The sequence below is a fragment of the Chanodichthys erythropterus genome, chromosome 3 (assembly GCF_024489055.1).
Source record: "Chanodichthys erythropterus isolate Z2021 chromosome 3, ASM2448905v1, whole genome shotgun sequence".
Lineage (NCBI taxonomy): Eukaryota > Metazoa > Chordata > Actinopteri > Cypriniformes > Xenocyprididae > Chanodichthys > Chanodichthys erythropterus.
Window position 1 is genome coordinate 10456688 of NC_090223.1, and position 22836 is coordinate 10479523.

The window sequence follows — 22836 nt, forward strand, 5'->3', positions numbered from 1 at the left end:
GCCTTGGTTCCTGTCCCAGGGACCCGTGCTGGGAACTCCTCGTCGTCGCGTGATGCTTACGACAGATGCTTCCCTCACGGTCTGGGGGGGCGATCATGAGTGGTCGCTCGGCTCAGGGTCTAAGGGAGGACCATCAGCTCTCCTGGCACATAAATCGGCTGGAGATGATGGCGGTGTCTCTAGAATTGAAACACTTCCTCCCAGACCTGAGGGGCCACCACGTGTTGGTCCGTACGGACAACACGACGGTGGTCTCTCTTGACCAGTCATTCACTGTAAAAGTTTCAGAGACTGTTGGGTCTTATGGCAGCTGCGTCCAACGTGATAACTTTTGGCCTTCTGCACATGAGACTCTTACAGTGGTGGCTCAGGACCAAGGGGTTTTCTCCGAGGGGAAATCCTTTTCGCAAGATCAAAAGTCACGCGGCGATGCCTTCGTGATCTGGTCATGTGGAAAAAGCCTTGGTTCCTGTCCCAGAACCCATGTTTGGGACTTCTCGTCATCGCGTAATGCTTACGACGGATGCTTCTCTCATGGGCAGAGGGGGCGATCATGAGTGGTCGCTCAGCTCAGGGTCTCTGGGAGGACCATCAGTTCCTGGCACTTAAATCGGCTGGAAATGATGGCGGTATTTCTTGCAGTAAAATACTTCTTCCCAGACCTGAGGGCATTAAAATGTGGGAGCAGACGCCCTGTCGAGGCAGGGGCCGAGGCCCGGGGAATGGAGTCTCCATACTGAGGTGTGGAGCTCACTTTGGAAAACTTTGGTCGAGCTGAAATCGACCTATTTGCTTCAGGGGAATCAATCCGGTGTCCACTGTGGTTCTCCCTATCTCATTCAGCACCACTGGGTCTGGATGCCATGGTACAGACGTGGCCGAGGCTGCGTCTGTATGTATTTCCCCGTTCGCTCTGCTCCCGGGAGTTCTGGAGAAAATACGCCAGGAAGGGGTCAGTCTAATATTGATAGCCCTGTACTGGCCAACCAAAATATGGTTCTCAGACCTAGTGCCACTTCTAGATGGCTCCCTGATGGAGCTTCCTCTCAGGCAGGACCTCCTGTCTCAAGCGGGCAGCATGATAATTCATCCATGCCCAGAACTATGGAGACTGTGGGCCTGGCCTCTGAGGGGGCCAGGCTCATACATGCTGCTCTCCCAACTGAGGTTGTGGAGACCATACTCCACTCCAGAGCTCCCTCCACGAGGAAGTGTATGCGGCCATTTTTGGCCATAGTCCTCTGGGGGATTCCTCGGTAGGTCGAGACCCCCTTTTTTATACGCTTCCTCCGTGGTACTCTGAGGTTGGGGCTGGCCTGGGACTCGGCCGTGGTATTAGAAGGGTTAGCCGAGGCTCCCTTCGAACCACTAAAGGATGTTTCAGAGAAATTCCTCACCCTTAAAGACCATATTTCTACTGGCTATTTTATCTCTTAAAAGAATAGGAGATCTTCAAGCACTTTCAGCTGCTTCTTTGTGTTTGGAATTTGCACCTGGAATGGTCAAAGCGTTCCTGCACACTAGACCAGGCTATATGCCTAAGGTCCCCACGAAAGTCCCAGGTTCCATCGTACTTTAGGCCTTCCATCTTCCTCCATTTACAACTTCGGATCAGGAGAAACTCAATCTGCTCTGTCCAGTGAGGGCTTTAGATGCATATGTCCACAGAGCTGCCCTGTGGGGAAAAACAGATAAATTGTTTGTGTGTTTTATGGGTCTCATTAGAAAGGAGGTCCAGCATCTAAGCAGAGAATGAGCAAGTGGGTGGTCGAGGCTATCTCACTTGCTTATGAGGGGGCCGGACAGCCATCTCCATTAGCTGTCCGTGTTCACTCGACTAGGGGTATGGCGGCCTCAAAGGCCTTAATGTCAGGAGTATCCATTAATGACATATGTGGTTCTGCTGGATGGTCATCCCAGCACACCTTCATCAGATTTTATAATCTTAAAGTGAGTAGAACTCCGGGTGCTTTGGTTTTACAAGACAGTAGCCAGGCACTCGGAGGCACGGCGTAGTTGGGACAGCGTTCCCATCACGTCACTGACGTAGCGTCGATAGTTCCCACGAAAGGGAATGTCTTGGGTTACGAGTGTAACCCTTGTTCCCTGAGTAAGGGAACGAGACGCTACGTCACGTTGCCGTACCTCCAGCATGCCTGGAGCGCTTACTTCAGACATGTCACAGAAGCTAGCGTTCTTTGTTTCCAGGCATGCTTTATAGGTTCCGGTTCGTGACGTCACCCGCCTCTGACGTCGCGTTCTCTCATTGGTTAGATACAATAGTGCTTCACGAACACAAAAATGCAGAGGATTCCCATCACGTCACTGACGTAGCGTCTCGTTCCCTTACTCAGGGAACAAGGGTTACACACGTAACCCAAGACGTTTTCAGATCTGTTGACTGACTGAATCTCTTGTCACAGTGTGAACACTTGTAAGGTTTTTCTCCAGTGTGGATCTTCTCATGTCTATTCAGAGATGATGACAGACTGAATCTCTTATCACAGTGTGAACACTTGTAAGGTTTTTCTCCAGTGTGGATCCTCTGGTGCACTTTTAAAACAGTTTTGTGTAGTGAAAGTCTTCTCACACTCAAAGCACATGAACTCTCTCACACCAGTATGTTTGTCTGTTGTGTCTGTAAATGTTGCAGAAGTGAAAAACTCATTCCACACACAGAACATGAATGAAGTCTAAGGTGTTTCTTTAGGTTTATTGACACAAGAAATGTTTTTCCACATTGATCACACTTGAATGGCTTCTCTGCTGTGTGGATCATCATGTGAACATTAAGGTGTGCTAATTGTTTGAAACTCTTTCCACACTAATCACAAGCAAATGGTCTTTCTCCAGTGTGAATCCTCATCCCAGCCAGCAATGACACGTGGGGCCCAGATGGGTTAACTACGGGTTCCATGGGTACTGTGTGGGCATGGGCTTTGGCTGGGTGAAATCAGCGGGTCCCATGTAGGTTTTGTAGTAAAATATGAGCTGATTACATGGGCCCCATAAGGGACAGGCATGGGCCAAGTGGGCATGGGTTTGATCTGGGAACACATATATGGGTCCTGCATAGAATTTTTATGGGCCAAGTGGGCATGGGTTTGAACTGGGAACACATATATGGGTCTTGCATGACATATTTATGGGCCAAGTGGGCATGGGTTTGATCTGGGAACACATATATGGGTCTTGAATGGCATATTTATGGGCCAAGTGGGCATGGGTTTGATCTGGGAACACATATATGGGTCTTGAATGGCATATTTATGGGCCAAATGGGCATGGGTTTGAACTGGGAATGCACATATGGGTCTTGCATGACATATTTATGGGCCAAGTGGGCATGGGTTTGATCTGGGAACACATATATGGGTCTTGAATGGCATATTTATGGGCCAATTGGATATGGGTTTGAACTGGGAATACATATATGGGTCTTGAATGGCATATTTATGGGTCAAGTGGGCATGGGTTTGAACTGGGAAAACATATATGGGTCTTATATATATTTATACAACAGTTCTGTCTGGTTCTCGAATCTGATTGGCTGATAGCCATGCGATATTTCAGCGATAACAGCACTCCTCCTACCTTTTCATCGTTTGTATCCCTCCGCTTGAAGTGACCGTCATGGCGGCCGACCAAATCAACCGCAATTTTTACAAATACTACTTGTTGTACCACAAACTGTAGTTTTAATAGTTTTTAGGCGAGAATGTAGTTGTTTAGACCTGAAATATGTGACTCATATTTAATAACAGCACCTATTTTACAACTTGTTGTGACGTTTTCGGAGATGTGAGCTCCAGGGCGTCAGCGGCCGTTCAGTGCTTCTGTAACTGCCGAGAACAGCTTAATCTCGGCCAGTGCTTCGTGGATTTGCCGCTGGCTCTTATAGTGGTTAAACATGAGACATTATTCAATTTGAGTACATAGAACGGGCAATCTTTGGTCTTATTAATCTATTATTTGTTCCAGAGCAAGTCGAATTGTGCTATGTTAAATTTGATAATAATAAACGACGTTATGTTACATCATTATATATAGCATATTGGCTTCAACTAGACGGGACATATCAGACTCTTCTCCGCTCTTCAAATACGTAAAAAACATTAAACTTTATAAACATATGGTTTTTTGAGTAAAGAAAACGCTTTACAATTTTTTTTTCAAACATCAGATCTTTATTTACCTTGGCATTGCATAGAGGAGATGTCCAAACTGCGTGCGCACTTCATTCATGAGGGGAGGCGGAATAATGTAATGAAGTTTGATTGACAGTTTGAGGATCCAATGGAGTTAAGAGGTTTTGTCACAAGCTCTTTAAAATCCTTTTCATTCGTTAAATATTTGTAAAACCCACATACAAGCGTAAATGTTTTTTTGTTTTGTTTTTGTTTTTTGTAAATAACTAGTGCTTTGTTTGACTGAACTGTACAATTGTGCTTATTTGTTGTTCAATAAATATTATTTTATATAAATATGTCCATTAGTAAGTACTATGGATTGAGTGAAAGTTACATTAATACGCCATTAGATGGCGGCAACACTTTACAGGAGGAATGAGTCAGTGAAGAACAAGAGACTTTTAAATTGAAAGGAACTTTTGCAAAGGAAGTTGCAAGTTTTTAGCGCTGTGGTGTTATACAAAGATCGCTTTCCTCAGAGGACATTCAAACAGACTTTTATAATGGATATAATATTATGGACATCGACTTCAAGAATGAATGTAATGCAATATATCAGACAGGTAATAGCCTACTCTCTCTCTCTCTCTCTCTCTCTCTCTCTCTCTCTAATACTATATAAAATTCAATGTGTTTCAATTAAGCGACTCGATGTTCCTTCGTTACTAGTTCTAAAGTGACGTTTTAGAGTTAGTAACGGAGGCTTGGTCCAACTGACAACTTGAGATATGAATCCGTGGCGGAAGGAAGTAGTACTGCACAAAAGAGGGTTTTAAAGACACTCCGTTGTTGTTCTTATTTATTTACACACTCGTGCCGTCGAACTGTTGTATAAACGCAATATCACACTCGTAGCCGTGCGATATGGCTGTATATCAGCACGCAGTGATTACCTACGGACGAATCACAGCGTGCTGATATACAGCCATATCGCACGGCTACGAGTGTGATATTGCTCATATATCTATGGGTAAAAAAGAACATCGACAACACAAACGCCATGACTGTTTTGGATGTATTTTTTGGAGAGATGTTTTGTTTTCTTTTTTTCAGACATTTTTAAAAAATATTTTTTTTTTATTTATTTACCGGTACGTTGTAAAATTTAAATTGTTAAAGATTATGTTTGTTGTTCAATGTATTATATAATGAGTGTATTTAGGGCCCGAGCACCGATGGTGTGAAGACCCTATTGGAATTGCTCAGCCAATTATTCTTCTTCTCCAAAATGAATCGCATTTTTGAGGGCCTAAACATTATCAAAAACTCATGAAACTTTGCACAAGCGTTAGAAGTGGTGAAAATTTACATCTGATAAGGGTTTCAGAATTAGGTGTGGCAAAATGGCTCGATAGCGCCACCTACAAAATTTCAATTAAGCGCCCTTCGTGCTACGTTTCACGTACAGTTATGAAATTCGGTAGATAGATGTAACAGCCCAATACCTACAAAAAAGCCCCTTGGTGCAAAGTTTATAAACCCAACAGGAAGTGAGATATTTTGACTTTTCTCTGCAAACATTTGGCAGTTTTTGCAATTTCCACATGTTGTACTTTAACGAACTCCTCCTAGAGCTTTTATCAGATCAACATCATATTTGGTCAGTCTAATCTAAGGGCCTTTGAGACGTTAAATTGCGAAGATCTAGAGTTTTCGTTGAAGGGCGTGTCCATGGCGGCCTGGCAAAGTTCGATGTTTCGCCATGAAACAGGAAGTTGTTGTAACTCGGGCATACAATGTCTGATCTGCCCCAAACTTCCCATGTTTTATTAGAGTCCTGACCTGAAGACATCTATATGACAATATTCAGTTACAGTCATAGCGCCACCTGGGGGCAACAGGAAACTACATGTTTTACACTGTGATTAACTCCTCATAGAGATTAAACCAAATCAACATCATATATGGCCAGTCTAATCTTAAGGCCTTAGAGACATTAAATTGCAAAGATCTTGAGTTTTCGTTGAAGGGCGTGTCCGTGGTGACCGACAAAGTCTGATGTTTCGCCATGTAAGGTGAATCACTTTTTTGAGGGCTGAAACATACTCGAAAATTCATGAAACTTTGCAGATACGTCAGAAGTGGTGAAAATTTATGTCTGATATGGGTTTCAGAATTAAGTGTGGCAAAATGGCTCGATAGCGCCACCTAAAAAATTTCAATGAAGTGCCCCTGACACTACGTTTCACGTACAGGTATGAAATTTGGTACACACATCTAACAGCCCAATACCTACAAAAAAGTCTATTGGAGTGAAATCTGAAAACCAAAAGGAAGTCAGATATTTTGAATTTTCTTTGCAAAATTTGTGCAGTTTTTGCCATTTCCAGACGTTGTACTTTAACGAACTCCTCCTAGAGCTTTAATCAGATCAACATCATATTTGGTCAGTCTAATCTAAAGGCCTTTGAGACGTTAAATTGCGAAGATCTAGAGTTTTCGCTGAAGGGCGTATCCATGGTGGCCTAGCAAAGTTCTATGTTTCGCCATGAAACAAGAAGATGTTGTAACTAGGGCTGGACAATAATTCAATATCAATATATATCGCGATCTATTTTTTTTCGATAACGGTGATATGATTTTTAAACGCATTTCCGGTATTTCGATATATACATTACAGCATTTCTCACTGACTTGAGGCGCAGCCGTTAGAAAGAGCAGAACGCGATTGGCTATTTGCGTGATGACGTACACCACAGAGACACGCAGACACCAGCCTCAGCAGTTGTATGCTATCAAACGCGAACGCGGCAAGTTTTAGAAAATGAGTAGGCCTGAGGCAAATGCGACGGAACAAGCTTCCACAAGTAAGGAAAATCTCGAGAAAGCAGAAGAAATAGTTGACAAGAGAGGAAAGACCAATTCAGTGGTATGGAAGTGGTTCGGATATGCAAGATCTGATAAACTTCAGGTATCAGTGTGTTGTAAAATGTGTCGGAGAATGGTGCCGACTAGCAGCGGGAACACATCAAATCTGTTCCACCATCTGAAGCAGTTCCACCCGGTTGAATATTCCGAGAGTCAGAAGATAAAGCACCATAGAAATTTAACTGTCCTTGTAACATCCCCACCACCACCCCCATCTCCATCACCATCACCAGCGGTGTCAAAAGTAAAACCCCTGCAGCAATCGCAGATCGCTGCATTCATGCCTTATGACAAACAGAGTAAACGTAATAAAGACATTACTAAGGCTATTACAAACTTCTTGGCTAAGGACATGATGCCGTTTAGTACGGTAGAAAATGTGGGGTTCAGGAAAATGATGTCAGTCATCGACCCCAGATACGAGCTCCCTGGCCGAAAATATTTTTCGCGCACAGCTATACCTAAACTTTATGGTGAAGTTAGGGAAAGGGTGGAGGAGCAACTGAAGTCAGTGTCGTATTTCGCGACCACTGCTGACCTGTGGTCAAGCCGAACCTCGCAACCATACTTGAGCCTGACAGTCCACTTTATTGACCAAGACTGGAAGCTTGTCAGCTTATGCCTCCAGACGGTCTACTTTCCTGAGGATCACACAGGCGAAGCAATTGCAGGCGGACTTATGGATGCGCTTGCCTCCTGGGGACTCAGCGAGGACCGCCAGGTCTGCATCACCACAGATAGCGGGACCAATATCATCAAAGCCGCTGAGTTGAACAGATGGACAAGACTACAATGCTTCGGGCACCGACTAAACTCTGCTATTGGTAAGTTATACACAGTTAATATAAATGTTAGTGTTATGTTGTTGCATTCCGTAATGTTTTTGTGTTAAAAAATTTACATAATCGAGTACATCATGAATCAAATTTTCTAAACTGTGTTTGTCTTATCCTGAATCACTACGGTACACATAAGTGTTTATGTGCATACTATATTGCATACTATATGCTTAACACGAAATAGACCTAACCTAAACGTAGCTTATCATAGAAGTGCTTGTATGTTTTTTGGTAGCTATTTTTATATTGTTTATATTTGTTTATATTATTTTTATATTCACACAATATTATTGTGTGCCATTTATGCTTGGTGTATGGTTGTTGCATGCCATGTCATAAGGATTGCATTGAGCATGTGTTATACTGTGCATTTTATTTGATAAAAATAATACAATAATTAAGGTGATTTCATTCCCCCATTTAAGTTATTTTATGGTCTATTAATTTAATCTTTAGTCAAGACATGCATATTTGTATAGATTATACATACAGCAATTCTCTTAATTAAATTCAAAGGTGTTTTACTGGCATGGGGCAGATGTTTACTTTGCCAAATCAGGTGTGAAATAAAAAAAATGATGTAAGCAGGGGATTTGTGATGATTTGCTGTAAGAATAATATAAATAAACAAAAATGTTAGTTAAAATATAAATGCAAATGAATACATAAATGCTAAATATTGCAAACTATATAGTTTATTGCAATTTTTTTTTCTCTCTGTCTACAGAGAAAGTTAACCAAGACAAGAGAGTGGACAGAGCAATCGGGGTCTGTAAAAAGGTGGTGGCAGCCTTCTCCTACTCATGGAAGAAGAAACGGGACCTTGCAGCTGCTCAGGAGGAGTATCACTTGCCAAAGCACAAGCTCATCAGTGAAACACCAACAAGATGGGGCTCCCGTCAACAAATGGTGAAGCGGATTCTGGAGCAGAAAAGGGCCATCACAGAGGTCCTCTCAAAAGACAAGAAGACCAGGTCGCTGGTTCCTACCTGGCAAGATGTGGATGTTTTAGAGTCTATAGATGCAGCTCTAAGCTCACTCCTTGAATTCACTGATGCCTTGTCTGGTGAGTCCTATGTCAGTGTATCATTCCTAAAACCAGTGATGCATCTCTTCAACGCCTCCATCTTGAAGGAAGCAGAGGATGACACAGAGCTCACCCGGACCATAAAGACAACAGTGATGGGATACCTCAACGAAAAGTATGATGACCCAGCCATGGATGATCTTCTTGACATGGCATGCCTTGTTGACCCAAGATTCAAGCTACAGTACACTAAGGAGGAGAAAAAAGAATACATCAAAGAGAGAGCTGTGTTGGAGATGCTGAAGGGAGAGAGAGCTGTTGTGGAAGAAGAGTCCAGAGAAGAAGCCGTCGGACATGCTTCTGCAGCAGTGCCACCACCAGCCAAGAAAACAAAGCGGTCTCTGGCTAGCTTTTTTTCAAACAGGCCCACCACTACTATTAGTACCAACACAGAAGGCTTCAGTGCACAACAGGCAGTTGAGAGGGAGCTTGGCAACTACCTTCTGTCTCCAGATGCTGACAATGACTCGAATCCTCTGGATTGGTGGAAAGTCTATCAAAAGAACTTCCCCAGAGTAAGCCAACTGGCACAACATTACTTGTGCATTCAGGCCACAAGCTCCCCCTCTGAGAGGGTTTTTAGTACAGGTGGCAACATTGTCACATGTAAAAGGGCATCTCTGAAGCCGGATAATGTAGACCAGCTTGTATTTCTTGCCAGAAACCTCTAAAGCCTGTCATAGGGTGTCATCAACACTCAACAATGTTCCTGCCCCAGCAATGTGTTTTTGTTGTTTCTCACTCTTTTTTTCTGTTTTTACTGTTCACAATCTTTATCTTGGCTGAAGCACTTTTGTTTTAATCTATATTAAGAATAATAAAATCAGCCTACGTTATAGTTTAATGTTAAAGATATTAATATTACTAAAGTGAGTGAGTCTTATGTTTATTTTTATGTTTGTATGAAGGCTAAATACAAATAAAAGCTGAACATAAATTTATTTGTACTGTTTTTATTTCTAAAATATTATATAGTTTTATAGGAAGAGATGTTTGGCAAATTCATTTTTCAGACGTTTGTAGGTACAGACATCCGTTGTGGCTGTTCTTGGCAGTTTTTCTGAGGCTATTATATAGTTCATATCGATATCGGAATTATATCGTATCGACCGAAATTAAGAATTATATCGTGATATAAATTTTGGCCATATCGTCCAGCCCTAGTTGTAACTCAGGCATACAATGTCTGATCTGCCCCAAACTTCACATGTTTTATTAGAGTCCTGACCTGAAGACATTTATATGACAATATTCAGTTACAGTCATAGCGCCACCTGGGGGCAACAGGAAATGACATGTTTTACACTGTGATCAACTCCTCATAGAGATTAAACCAGAAGCACATAATATATGGCCAGTCTAATCTTAAGGCCTTTGAGATGTTAAATATCAAAGATCTTGAGTTTACGCTGAAGGGCGTGTCTGTGGTGGCCTGACAAAGTCTGATGTTTCGCCATGAAAGAGGAAGCTGTTGTAACTCAGGCATGCTATGTTCGATCTGCTCCAAACTTTACATGTGTGATAAGAGTCCTAGCCTTAAGACGTCTATATGATAATATTCAGTTAGTCATAGCGCCACCTGCTGGCAACAGGAAGTGGCATGCTTTATACTGTAATTCACTACCAGATTCACATTTCATCATGCCACGAAGTACCAGACATGCTAAAAAACACGTTAAATCATGCAACACTTGGCTGAGTGCTAATGTATGTGATTAACGCCATGAAAGAAACAGGAAGTTGTTGTAACTCAGGCATACAATGTCCGATCTGCTTCAAACTTCACGTGTTCAATGATAGTCCTGGCCTGAAGACATCAACATGGCAATATTCAGTTACGGTCAAAGCGGCATCTGTTGACAGCAGGAAGTGTGGCATTTCGAAATAACTTTGGCATAATTCTCCTGTATTCACTCGCTTACATGCATGTCGCCCACTGTTCACTGTTTTCCTAAGGCCAACAGGTGGCGGTGAGCCCGAGTGCGAGGGACCTTTCATCGCTGCTTGCAGCTTTAATTTGTATTGTATTTTTGGAGGGGGTTTTTTCAGTCCTTCAGGGAACGAGGGTTACCTTTGTAACCGAGACGTTCCCATTCAGTCGGTCACGTTCGACGTACGTCGGACAGACCGACGAATAGGAATCCCTACCAAAGCGCCACAGGAGCTGCCCCCTTCCAGCGCTCTGTTGTAAGCCACCTGAACCCCCTTGCCTGAGGATGGTGGGACAGGGCTAACACAGAGAGAGTCGATCACTGCTGTTCCCCAAAACCCATTCAGTGAGACTATTGGATAACGCTGGGAAAGCGTACCCTTCGCTGGGAAAGGAACGCTGCGGAAGCCACATCCTTCCCCGAAGGAGTTATGTGGAGAAGTACATATGGACTAACCCTGTAGGGCTGTGCTACATATGGAAGAGCTGGGGTGACTCCAACCCGATGAAGGGTAGGTTCTCCCAGAGGGAAAGACACGGGCTTCGTTTAGGAGCAACCGTGGAACCAACCATATGGGATCCCCGTAGGGTCACACATATGGAACCCAGCCTAAACCCGGTTCTCAAGGATACAACGGAGTATAGGCCTGGCGCCAGACGCTCCGCCACGTCGGCTGCCGAAGGGATATTGGAGGACTCGACAGGGTCTGCCTTGTAGGGACTCTCTGGAGAAAAGAAGCGCATGTAGCGCAGCAAGCCGACACTAAGCCGGGGCCTCTCCATGCCTCTGACCTGTGGCGAGAACATGGGAGGAGACCGGCTCGACACGAAGGCTATAGTATCTAGCGAACGTGTTAGGTGTCGCCCAGCCCGCAGCTCTACAAATGTCTGTCAGCGAGGCGCCACAAGCCAGCGCCCAGGAGGATGCGACACCTCTCGTGGAGTGAGCATGCAACCTGAGCGGGCAGGGCACACCCTGAGCTTGGTAAGCCAGGGCGATGGCATCCACTATCCAGTGGGCCATCCCCTGCTTGGAGACAGCCTTTCCCTTCTGCTGGCCTCCATAACAGACAAGAGCTGGTCTGAGGTCCTGAGGCTTTAGGTTCTGTCTATGTACAGTCGCAAAGCGCGGACTGGACAGAGTAAAGCCAGGGCTGGGTCTGCCTCCTCCGAGGGCAGCGCTTGCAGGCTCACCACCTGGTCCCTGAAGGGAGTGGTAGGAACCTTGGGCACATAGCCAGGCCGGGGTCTTAGTACCACGTGGCTATCACCCGGCCTGAACTCCAGGCACGATTCGTCGACCGAAAATGACTGCAGGTCCCCTACCCTCTTGATGGAGGCCAATGCCACCAGCAGCAAAGTCTTCATAGACAGAATCTTTAAGTCTGCTGACAGTAAAGGCTCAAAGGGAGCAATCTGAAGTGCTCTCAGCACCAGAGTGAGGTCCCAAGAGGGTATGGAGAGGGGACGAGAAGGATTTAACCGTCTCGCCCCCCTAAGGAACCTGATGACCAGGTCGTGCTGACCAACAGATTTGCCATCTAAGTGGTCGTGGTAAGCGGATATAGCAGCAGTATGGACTTTGAGGGTGGAGGGGGACAGCCTACGCTCCAACCCTACTGCAAGAAGGAAAGCACGACTCTGATCGAGCATCTTCGGGGGTCTTCCCGGCGAGAAGAGCACCACTCGACGAACAGGTTCCACTTTGGAGGCGTAAGCACGTCTCGTAGACAGTGCACGTGCCGAAGTGATGGTGTTAAGTACCTCAGGGGGTAAGTCACCTAGAACCTCCGCATCCCGTCCAAGGGACCAGACATGGAGTTTCCAGAGGTCTGGACGCGGGTGCCAAAGAGTGCCCCGTCTCTGAGAAAGAAGGTCTTTCCTCAGAGGGATGGGCCAGGGAGGGGCTGTCGCGAGGAGTGAGAGTTCTGGGAACCAGGTCCGGTTGGGCCAGTAAGGCGCAACTAACAAGACCTGCTCCTCGTCCTCCCTGACTTTGCACAGGGTCTGTGCAAGTAGGCTCACTGGGGGAAACGCATATTTGCGCAGGCCCCGGGGCCAGCTGTGAGCCAGTGCATCTGTCCCGAGTGTCCCCTCGGTCAGAGAGTAAAACAACTGGCAGTGGGAGGTTTCTGGTGAGGCAAACAGGTCTACCTGAGCCTCTCCTAATTCTCTCCAGATCAGCTGAACCACCTGGGGGTGGAGTCGCCACTCTCCTGGCAGCGCAGCTCGTGATAGCTCGTCGGCCACACGGTTGAGCACACCGGAGACATGAATGGCGCGAAGCGACCTCAGATGCTTCCGACTCCACAGGAGGAGATGGCGGGCGAGTTGTGACATGCGACGGGAGCGTAGACCACCTTGACGGTTGATGTACGCAACGGTCGCAGTGTTGTCCATACGGACCAGTACATGCTTGCCCTGAAGCAGGCCTTTGAGGCGGCTCAGAGCAAGGCGTACTGCCAGCAACTCGAGGCAATTGATGTGCCAATGCAGATGGGGTCCCGTCCAAACCCCTGAGACTGCATGCCAGTATTACGTGGCACCCCAGCCGGTGGCAGAAGCATCTGTGAACACCACAGCATGCCGGGACACCTGTTCTAGGGGCACTCCTGCCCGAAGAAACAAGGGGTCCGACCACGGACTGAAGGTTCGGCGGCACTCCTGAGTGATTGGCACCCGGAATGTGCCGCGCTGCCACGCCCATCTCGGGACTCGGCCGTGAAGCCAGTGCTGAAGCGGTCTCATATGAAGCAGACCGAGCCGTGTTACAGCCGCAGCAGCCGCCATATGCCCCAGGAGCCTCTGAAAGAACTTCAGTGGGACCGCTGTCCTGCCATTGAATGTATTCAGGCAGTTCAACACTGACCGAGCACGTTCCTCTGTGAGGCGTGCTATCTGCTCGACCGAATCCAACTCCATACCGAGAAAAGAGATCCTCTGCACCGGGGCGAGTTTGCTCTTTTCCCAGTTGACCTGAAGCCCCAACTGGCTGAGGTGTCTGAGCACAACTTTTTTTGCACAACTGATCCCGGGACTGTGCTAGAATGAGCCAGTCGTCGAGATAGTTGAGAATGCGAACACCCTGTTCTCTCATGGGAACAAGGGCTCCCTCCACGACTTTCGTGAAGACGCGGGGAGACAGGGCCAGCCCGAAGGGTAGGACTCTGTACTGATATGCTCGACCTTCGAACGCGAATCTCAGGAATGGCCTGTGTCGCGGAAGAATTGAAACATGGAAGTACGCGTCCTTCAGGTCAATCGCTGCAAACCAATCTCGGGGACGGATGCACTCGAAAATGCGTTTCTGCGTGAGCATTTTGAATGGTAGCTTGTGGAGGCTCCGATTCAAAACTCGCAGGTCCAAGATCGGTCGTAACCCGCCGCTTTTCTTGGGTACAATGAAGTAGGGGCTGTAGAACCCCAACCTCAAATCGGCTGGAGGGACCGGCTCTATCGCGTCCTTCGCCAGTAGGACTGCGATCTCCGCACGCAGGACAGGGGCATCGGCATCTTTCACTGTAGTGAAGAGGACGTCCCTGAACTTGGGGGGAGCCGGGCGAACTGAATCGCAAAGCCGACCCTGATGGTCCGAAGGAGCCAGCGAGACGGACTGGGGAGCGCTAACCCGGCTCGCAGAGACCGTACAAGCAGGACCAAAGGGACCACCGGTGTACCCGCAGCAGGGCAGCGAGGTGGAACACAGGGACGCGGCTCGGGGGGCTCTCTTTGTGAGGCGGCCCGAAGCGGCGTCACAGTGTGCTAGGCAACACTTACCTGGCTCCACGGATGGACAGAGGGAGCAGTCGAGGCTTTGGCTGCCCGCTGCTCGCTGCTGTCCGCTGGCGACAGAAGAGGGGGATGAGAGTGGTGAGGTTTTTCTCCTCCCACTGCTCTCCAAACCCTCTTCAGACCTGGAAATGGAGGAACTGCTCTTTAAAATTTGGGTACCGCTGCCTCTTGGGTCAGTGGCGGAACAGAAACAAACCCAATAAAGGATTTACCACCTGGCCCTCCTCCAGGGGTGGAAGAGCAGCCCCACCCATCTCTGGGTCGCCCGTCTCAGGGGTGATTCTCACCAACCAGTTAAACAGCTGCAGAGGGAGGCGTCATCTCCCCGCAATGGATACAGCAGAGCCTGCTGGGCCGGAGTTTCTTGCAGGGGACGACACCCTTGGCGACGAGCAGACTGAGGGGCGGCCCAAGAGGAACTCAATGGTTTGTCATGGGAAGCTCCCCTATCCGCTACTAACTGAGGAGAACCGCTGGGCTCAGTCCTCGACAGTGTCACCGAAAGGCCACCTCGTAAGATGGGAGCATTGAGAAAGCATTTAGCTTGACAACCTCTCACACCTCACAAGGTAAGCCAGGGGGCACTTCTGGACCACGGAGGTGGACATCGTCTGGCTGAGGGCCTGCGCCGTGACTTTGATCACGGTTAGTCAACAAGCGCAGCTCAACCCCAGCACAGAACTACCCTCATGCAAAAAGAGTGCCTTGGCCTCACATGCAGGGTGGGTGTGGTCTGTGTACAGCCACCCCATCCAAGAGGGTAGTGAGAGAGGAAAAACTTATGCAGATTGGCACCTTTGGCATTCCATATTTATGGCACCATTATACCCCCATACTGCCAAGTTTTCCATGCACATCTGGAAGACCCAGAAAAGCATGGCTGTAAACTCTGAATCTGAGTCAGCATAAGCACACACCATTACAGTGGGCAGCGTCACCCTCATTTCCAGAGCATAACAGCACTCTCTCCGATGCTGCAATCGACGTCTGTCCCTCAGCTGGAGCTCTGAATGAAATGCTAGGTTCCCCTATGAAAAGGACCAGCAATCCAATCCAGAAACTGCACAGCTTGCAATGCGCTAGAGAGGGAGGGGCCCTAGGGGGTTGGTTCCCCGAAGGAACCCCTCAACCTCATGTCACCCAAGCCATATCAGCAAAGTAGACCTCTTCTGGTGCACCAGAGAGGGCGCTACAATGGAGATTACGCAAGGGAACCGCGCATCTAGAGCGCCGAGCGAGCGCTGGGTTGCCGTGACAACCCGCGCTGCAGCCCGGCAGCTCGACGGCACACTACACGCAGAGGAGCGAGAGGTTTGCTCTCGCTGATCTCCGCGGTCTCCCAGAGTGTCGGGCAGAGCCGCGGCTGTGCTTTTACACACAAGCCGCAGCAGGCCAACAACAGAGGGGACTCAAGCTTCCCGGAGAAAGAAGAGTCACGACCGGCGTGTCGACGTGATCATGTTCTCATATGAAAACATGAACACCCACGAACATCATTTCAGCACGCGCCCAGACATGCGAAACGGTGATCGTGGCCGTCAGTGAGGACAGGAACGATCGCATCCAGAAACACAAGTAGGATGTCGTCTTTAAAAAGACGTGAATCTACTTGTGTAAGCTCTTTCAGGGACTTTACTCTTTTAGAAGTGCTGAAGCACGCAGGGGAACGGCCACCGCAACACAGACAGGGATTGTGTGCAGCCTGTCATGTGCTTTCTCTCTCTTTGAAGGCGCTCACTCTTACCAGCCGTAAAAACGGCTTTTCAGCGCTCAAAAGCGCACCGTACCGGCCGTGAGAACAGCCTTCTGATGCTGTCAAACAGCTATTTGCTCAAAAACGGCAAACGAAACAGAAAAAGAGAGGACGTCGACCCCGCTGCTGTGCTGTTCGCCCGCACTCGGAAAAAAAGAGAAGTTCAACCAAAAAGCTTGACTCGTCTTCTAGCAGACACTCGCTTGCAGAGAACAGGAACAAACACCGTTCGGCTCCGAAGCGAAAAGCTGAAGATGCAACGCACCTGTTGCTCAGCAGCTGATGCATATGATTGCATGCCAATGTGCATTGGCTCGTTTAGTTACACTCGAAGTAGATTGGCCTCTCTAGCGAGATTCCTATTCGTCGGTCTGTCCGACGTACGTCGAACGTGACCGACTGAATGGGAACCAAGATATTGTTATTTGGGGAGGAACCCCATTTTTGAGTCAATCTGAATCGCACACTGCTTTTCTTGAAAATGAACTTTGACAACTTTAGATGATGTTTCTTTGTCGTGTCTCTCTCATTGTAGCTGATCAGGAAAGATTTCTATGGAAGAAATGCTTTATCGTGTCACGTTTGGTGTCACCCTGCTCTTAAACATAGCGTTGTGTCTTGATTTACATTTGAATCTTTCTTTACACTAAGGACAGGTAACCGATTCTCTTTATCCTTTCTTGTTCACGTACTTCAGGTCTAAAAGAAACATTAAATCATGAGAGATTTCAAATGAGAGACAAACATGAAAAGTGAATCCCAAAGTCAAGATAACCAAAATGGCTTTTGAACAATTCCTTCAAATCTTGTCAATTACGATCTATTTTATTGTGATGAAGATGATTTGTATTAGAAATAACTAGCTTGATCATGATAGAATGAAAATCTCATGAACACCACCATGTTCTTTAGCATGATGAATCAACAAGGAATCCAAGAATAAACACCAACCTCTTTGTTCTTCAGTATCTTCAGTGTGTTTCATTCTGCAGGTTCTGGATCACTCATGTTCTCACTGGCCTCTCCTTCCAGATGCTTTCTGGTATTTTTACCAAAATAATAACAATAATTGAAGCTGGAAGCAGCATTTACAGGGCTAAGCAAAAAGAACGCAACAATCATGCCAACATGGCTGTAAAAACAACTGAAAAATCATAACTACAGTCAATAATAAAGGTTTATCACTATTACTATCACTTTTGACCAATAGCTGGTGTTAAATATGTCAAAGCATTACCGAGATTCAGCCTCAAAAGTCAGTTTGGCATCAAGCCTCTAATTTGTTGCTGTGGTAAATGAATACGGTTTCATCTATCAACATGAAATCCATAACTTTTGCCGGCATGATCTGAAGATGATACGATTTCAATTTTGGACCAAACGAAAAAATATGATTTTAAAGAAAATCAAAATGGCAGACAGGAAGTCTGGCTTGTTGTAGTTATTGGCAATTTCATTTTCTCAATTATTGTGCCACCAAGAGTAACAATCCCCCCACTTTTTGTATTTGTCCTCAGGTTAAGCCCAAACATGTGTGTGTAAAATTTGGTGAAAATATTTCATTTTGGAGTCAAGACATTTATATGTCAACATTTTGACATTTGGGCATTCACATTTAGTTAACCAACTAAGGTTCTGTTTCCTACAGTGGTTTTATCGGGATCAGACTAATGGTTTCTAAGGTATTTGCAAACATTTTCTTTTTTCAGTGCTAAATCACATAGCAAAAACCATAAGGCGAAACCTAGCATGTTTGGTATTGTTAGACTCTGTAAGGATTCAGGAGTGAAAAGGAGTGAACCACACCGAAAGTTATAAGCATTTGAATCTTTTATTTTACCACTAGGTGTTGATGGCTTGAAACTTCTCAGGCTCCTTCAGAGCATCATGCTGATGACCCATACAGAGTTTCAGAATGATACACTAATGCGTTCATAAAATACAGCATTTTAGCACAAAATTCAAAATGGCTGACACCCAAAATGCCTGATATAGGAAATATCCGACAAGACCACTTTCATGATTTCTAGACAAACCGTTCAGAAGTTATAGCCTTTTATTTTATTATTATTTGCATTATTTTTTTTGCAATGACGTACCAAGTTTGATATGAATATGATAAAGCTTTGTGGAGATACTGCCTTAAGTCTGATTTTGGGTGTTATTTGAGAATTGTTATGATTATCGGAAAGCTTTTAATAACTTTTTGCCAGCAAGGAGTGAAGATGATTTGATTTTCTAGCCATTATGGTTCAAAAGTTATTAGCACAAATGTAACTTTAGACAGTCGGTGGCGCTAGAGAGGTTGAGTTAGAGACTCCAAATTTGCTATACATTTCAGACTACCCTCTATCAGTGTGCCACCATACGTTGCTATGATTTTGATGACTTTGTTTCTCAGCACATAAAGATAAACTTACTGTGATCTTAGACTGTGGTCATGTGGTTCCTCCACTGCATGGATCTTCATGTGTTTCTTCAGCTGACTTTTATAAGAGAAACTCTTTCCACACTGATCACACGTGTGCGGCTTCTCTCTGCTGTGGATCATCTCATGTGATTTCAGATGTGATGAACAATTGAATCTCTTGTCACAGTGGGAACACATGTAAGGTTTCTCTCCAGTGTGAATCCTCTGGTGCAGTTTTAAACCATCTGCTGTAGTAAAAGTCTTCTCACACTCGAAGCACATGTACTCTCTCAGACCAGTGTGTATTTTCTGATGTGTTTTCACATTTTGCAGCAGTGAAAAACTCTTTCCACACACAGAACATGAATGTGGCTTCTCCTTCGTATGAACTCTAAGGTGAGTCTTCAGGGCTGATGACCCAATAAATGTTTTGCCGCATTGATCACATGTGAACGGCTTCTCTCCAGTGTGAACTCTCATGTGAATCTTAAGGTTTGATGATTGCGTGAAGCTCTTCCCACATTGATCACATGTAAACAGTTTCTCTCCAGTGTGGATCCTCATGTGATTTTTAAGACTTGATAATTGTGCAAAACTCTTTCCACACTGATCACATGCATGTGGTTTATCTCCTGTGTGAGTCCTCATGTGAAGTTCAAGACTTGTTTTTTGTGTGAAACTCTTCCCGCACTGATCACATGTGAACGGCTTCTCTCCTGTGTGGATTCTCATGTGTCGCTCAAGACTGTGTTTGTATGTGAAACGCTTTCCACACTGAGTGCAGGTGAAAGATTTTCTTTTCTTTGATAATGTCTTTTTAGTCTTTGAGTGACTCAAAGGTTTTTCTCCAGGTTTGTCATGATGTTCCTCCTCCACTTCACTCAGTTCTTCACTCTCCTTGCTCTCTTCCATCAGCTCTGAAATGAAAGAAAAACTTTATCAGTAAATCTGAATGTAAATGTGCAGAAGTTAGAATATTTCTAACATGAATGCTGTTCAGCATCATGAATGAATGAAGAATAAACACCAACCTCTTTGTTCTTCAGTATCTTCAGTGTGTTTCATTCTGCAGGGTTCTGGATCACTCATGTTCTCACTGTCCTCTTTAATAAACTCAGTCTTTGCAGATTTCAGCTCTTCCTGATGCTCTGATGCTCGTCTGATGGGAATATTCCACCATTTATTAGAGAACTGCTGTGGGAGGAGCTTCACTGATGATGTGAGTGATGTGGGAGGAGCTTCACTGATGACGTGAGTGTATTGGGAGAAGCTTCACTGATGATGAATTCCAGGAGGAGCTGATTTGCCAAAATCAAATATAGTGTAATCAAATCAGTTTAGACAGATTGTCTTTTTTTTTTTCTTTTTCATAAACCCTGATTATTCAGGTAGGGTCAAATCTAGCATAAATCATGAAGTTCTCACCCGCCGCAGACTGAAGCTCTTCAGGAATGATGGAGAAGACTCTCTTGTGCTTCTTCTTTTTGGAGGCTCAGTTTGTAGTTAAGTCTTATAGAATGCAATTGTAACAATAAAAATAAGCTAGTTATTTTATTGGTTATGGTACAAAGCAGTTAACATAAAACGTAAAATAATCTGGCTTTACCCAGCAATATTTATTTATCTTTTTATTCATTTATCCTTAATGCAGTTCAGCATCTAATGAAAACTTTTACACCTCAGACATTTATGCTACTTTTCTGGAAATTCCAACTTCATATTAATTGTGAATTGATCAATGCCCAGTGATCCAATCTTCCTGTTGTAGTTTCAGTCTCTGTAACTCATGATTGATCTTCTTTTAGTGTTCTTTCTAGCGAGTCTTATTGGCTGACTCACCTTCACTTGAGCATGCTCTCTTCACCCCTTCACCGCCTCTTGTTAACCTTTCTGACCCAGTTTCACAGGCAGGGCTTAGCCTAAACCAGGATTACTGAACTTAGTTCAATCAGGGCATTTAAGCAGCTTTTTTGAAAAAAATATTACTGGTGTGCATCTTGAGACAAAACAATGACTGACATATTTAAAGATATGTCAGTACAAGTTGCTTTCAGTTAAAACAGCTCAAATATGCATTTTAGTCTAGGACTAGGATTAAACCTTGTCTATGAAACCAGGGGTCTGTTTGGTTACAAAAATTAAAAAAAAAAACTTTAAGAAGTACAATGTTTCTAACAGTTAAACAGAATAAAGTGAGATGATCTGAATGTCTTGTTGAATGAGTGTTGATAGTCTGAGGATCATCAATATGAACAGAGAAACTGCTGAAAACACTCTTTATTTCATGTCAACAGTTCCTGTTTTCACCTCATTTATTATGCTGATGTCTTCAGAGGACAGTATTATCTTTCAATAGAGCAGTTTTATAGGCTTTTAACATATTGTTACAGATCCCTTGTTTCCCTGGACTCCATTTCCCAGAATCCTCCTGTTCTCCACACCTGCACTCACTTCCCTCGTCAGTTCCTCATCATCACTCATCACCTGCACCTGGACTCTATTGTTAGCACTCCCTTTATATTGCACTCACTCCCTTCACTCCTCGTCCGTTCTCTGTTTTGTTAAGGTGTCTGTCTGTTGTTCATTGCCATTGTTTGAAGTAAAGTCTCTATTATCGTGGAAATCCGTATCTGCCTCATCTCTCTACCAGCCACCCGTAACAGAAGAACGGACCCTAAACCGACCGGATTTTCCACGAAAAAAAAGAATGGAGACTTTCCCCAGCTCCCTGGATCCAGCTCCTCCATCGCCTCTCACCCTAACAGCCAGCGAACGCATTATCGGGCTCCTGCAGGTAGGACGTTCGCTGGAGAGGTATGTGGAGGAGTTCGTTGAGCTTGCTTACTTGTCTAACTGGCCCGACGCTCAGTTGATCTCCCTGTTTTTGGATGGATTGGATGACGACACTATCCGTTTTGATGAACCTGTTTTTTGTTTCTCCTTAAGCGAAACTATCAATTTAATTTTGTGGTTGAATGGCTCCAAATTCTTAGTGAAAGAGGTTCAGGATCAGTGTTGTCGTCCGGTCCATCCAGAAACACGGTTGGCCGGGCCAGTTAGTCAACCTCCGGCTTCCTCCGCACACCGCTCCAGCGAACTCCCTGCCTGCCCCAGGCTGGACCCATATTCCGCTACTGGGCCCAGTAAGCGGAGGAGGAGGAAGAAAGCGGCCCCAATGTCCCCAGAGCCCGGCTCCAGTATCTCCAGAGCCCGCTCCAGTATCTCCAGAGCCCGCTCCAGTATCTCCAGAGCCCGCTCCAGTATCTCCAGAGCCCGCTCCAGTATCTCCAGAGCTCGCTCCAGTATCTCCAGAGCCCGCTCCAGTGTCTCCAGAGCCCGCTCCAGTATCTCCAGAGCCCGCTCCAGTATCTCCAGAGCCCGCTCCAGTATCTCCAGAGCCCGCTCCAGTATCTCCAGAGCCCGCTCCAGTATCTCCAGAGCCCGCTCCAGTATCTCCAGAGCCCGCTCCAGTATCTCCAGAGCCCGCTCCAGTATCTCCAGAGCCCGCTCCAGTATCTCCAGAGCCAGCTCCAGTATCTCCAGAGCCAGCTCCAGTATCTCCAGAGCCAGCTCCAGTCCCCACAGAGCCAGCTCCAGTGCCTGTGGGGATTTTAATTGTATTTGAGGGGATGAAATGGCCCTCAACCCCAGTCTCCTCCGAGCCAAGTTCTCCAGTCTCCTCCGAGCCAAGTTCTCCAGTCTCCTCCGAGCCAAGTTCTCCAGTCTCCGCCGCCGAGCAAAGTTCTCCAGTCTCCGCCGCCGAGCAAAGTTCTCCAGTCTCCGCCGCCGAGCAAAGTTCTCCAGTCTCCGCCGCCGAGCAAAGTTCTCCAGTCTCCGCCGCCGAGCAAAGTTCTCCAGTCTCCGCCGCCGAGCCAAGTTCTCCAGTCTCCGCCGCCGAGCCAAGTTCTCCAGTCTCCGCCGCCGAGCCAAGTTCTCCAGTCTCCGCCGCCGAGCCAAGTTCTCCAGT

General features: G+C 46.0%; 1 protein-coding gene and 1 pseudogene across 1 annotated transcript; one reads left to right on the forward strand and one right to left on the reverse strand.

Annotated features, from left to right (window-relative positions):
* The window catches only part of LOC137003093 (uncharacterized), a 243826-nt pseudogene that overhangs the window by 145528 nt on the left and 75462 nt on the right, over positions 1 to 22836 (forward strand).
* On the reverse strand, positions 1612 to 19958 carry LOC137013855 (zinc finger protein 271-like). Its single transcript, XM_067377873.1, has 5 exons — positions 19901 to 19958; positions 18930 to 19786; positions 2665 to 2782; positions 2373 to 2553; positions 1612 to 1675 (listed from the first exon to the last, which is right to left on the reverse strand). The coding sequence occupies exons 1-5, from the start codon at positions 19956 to 19958 to the stop codon at positions 1612 to 1614; spliced, it is 1278 nt and encodes a 425-aa protein (XP_067233974.1).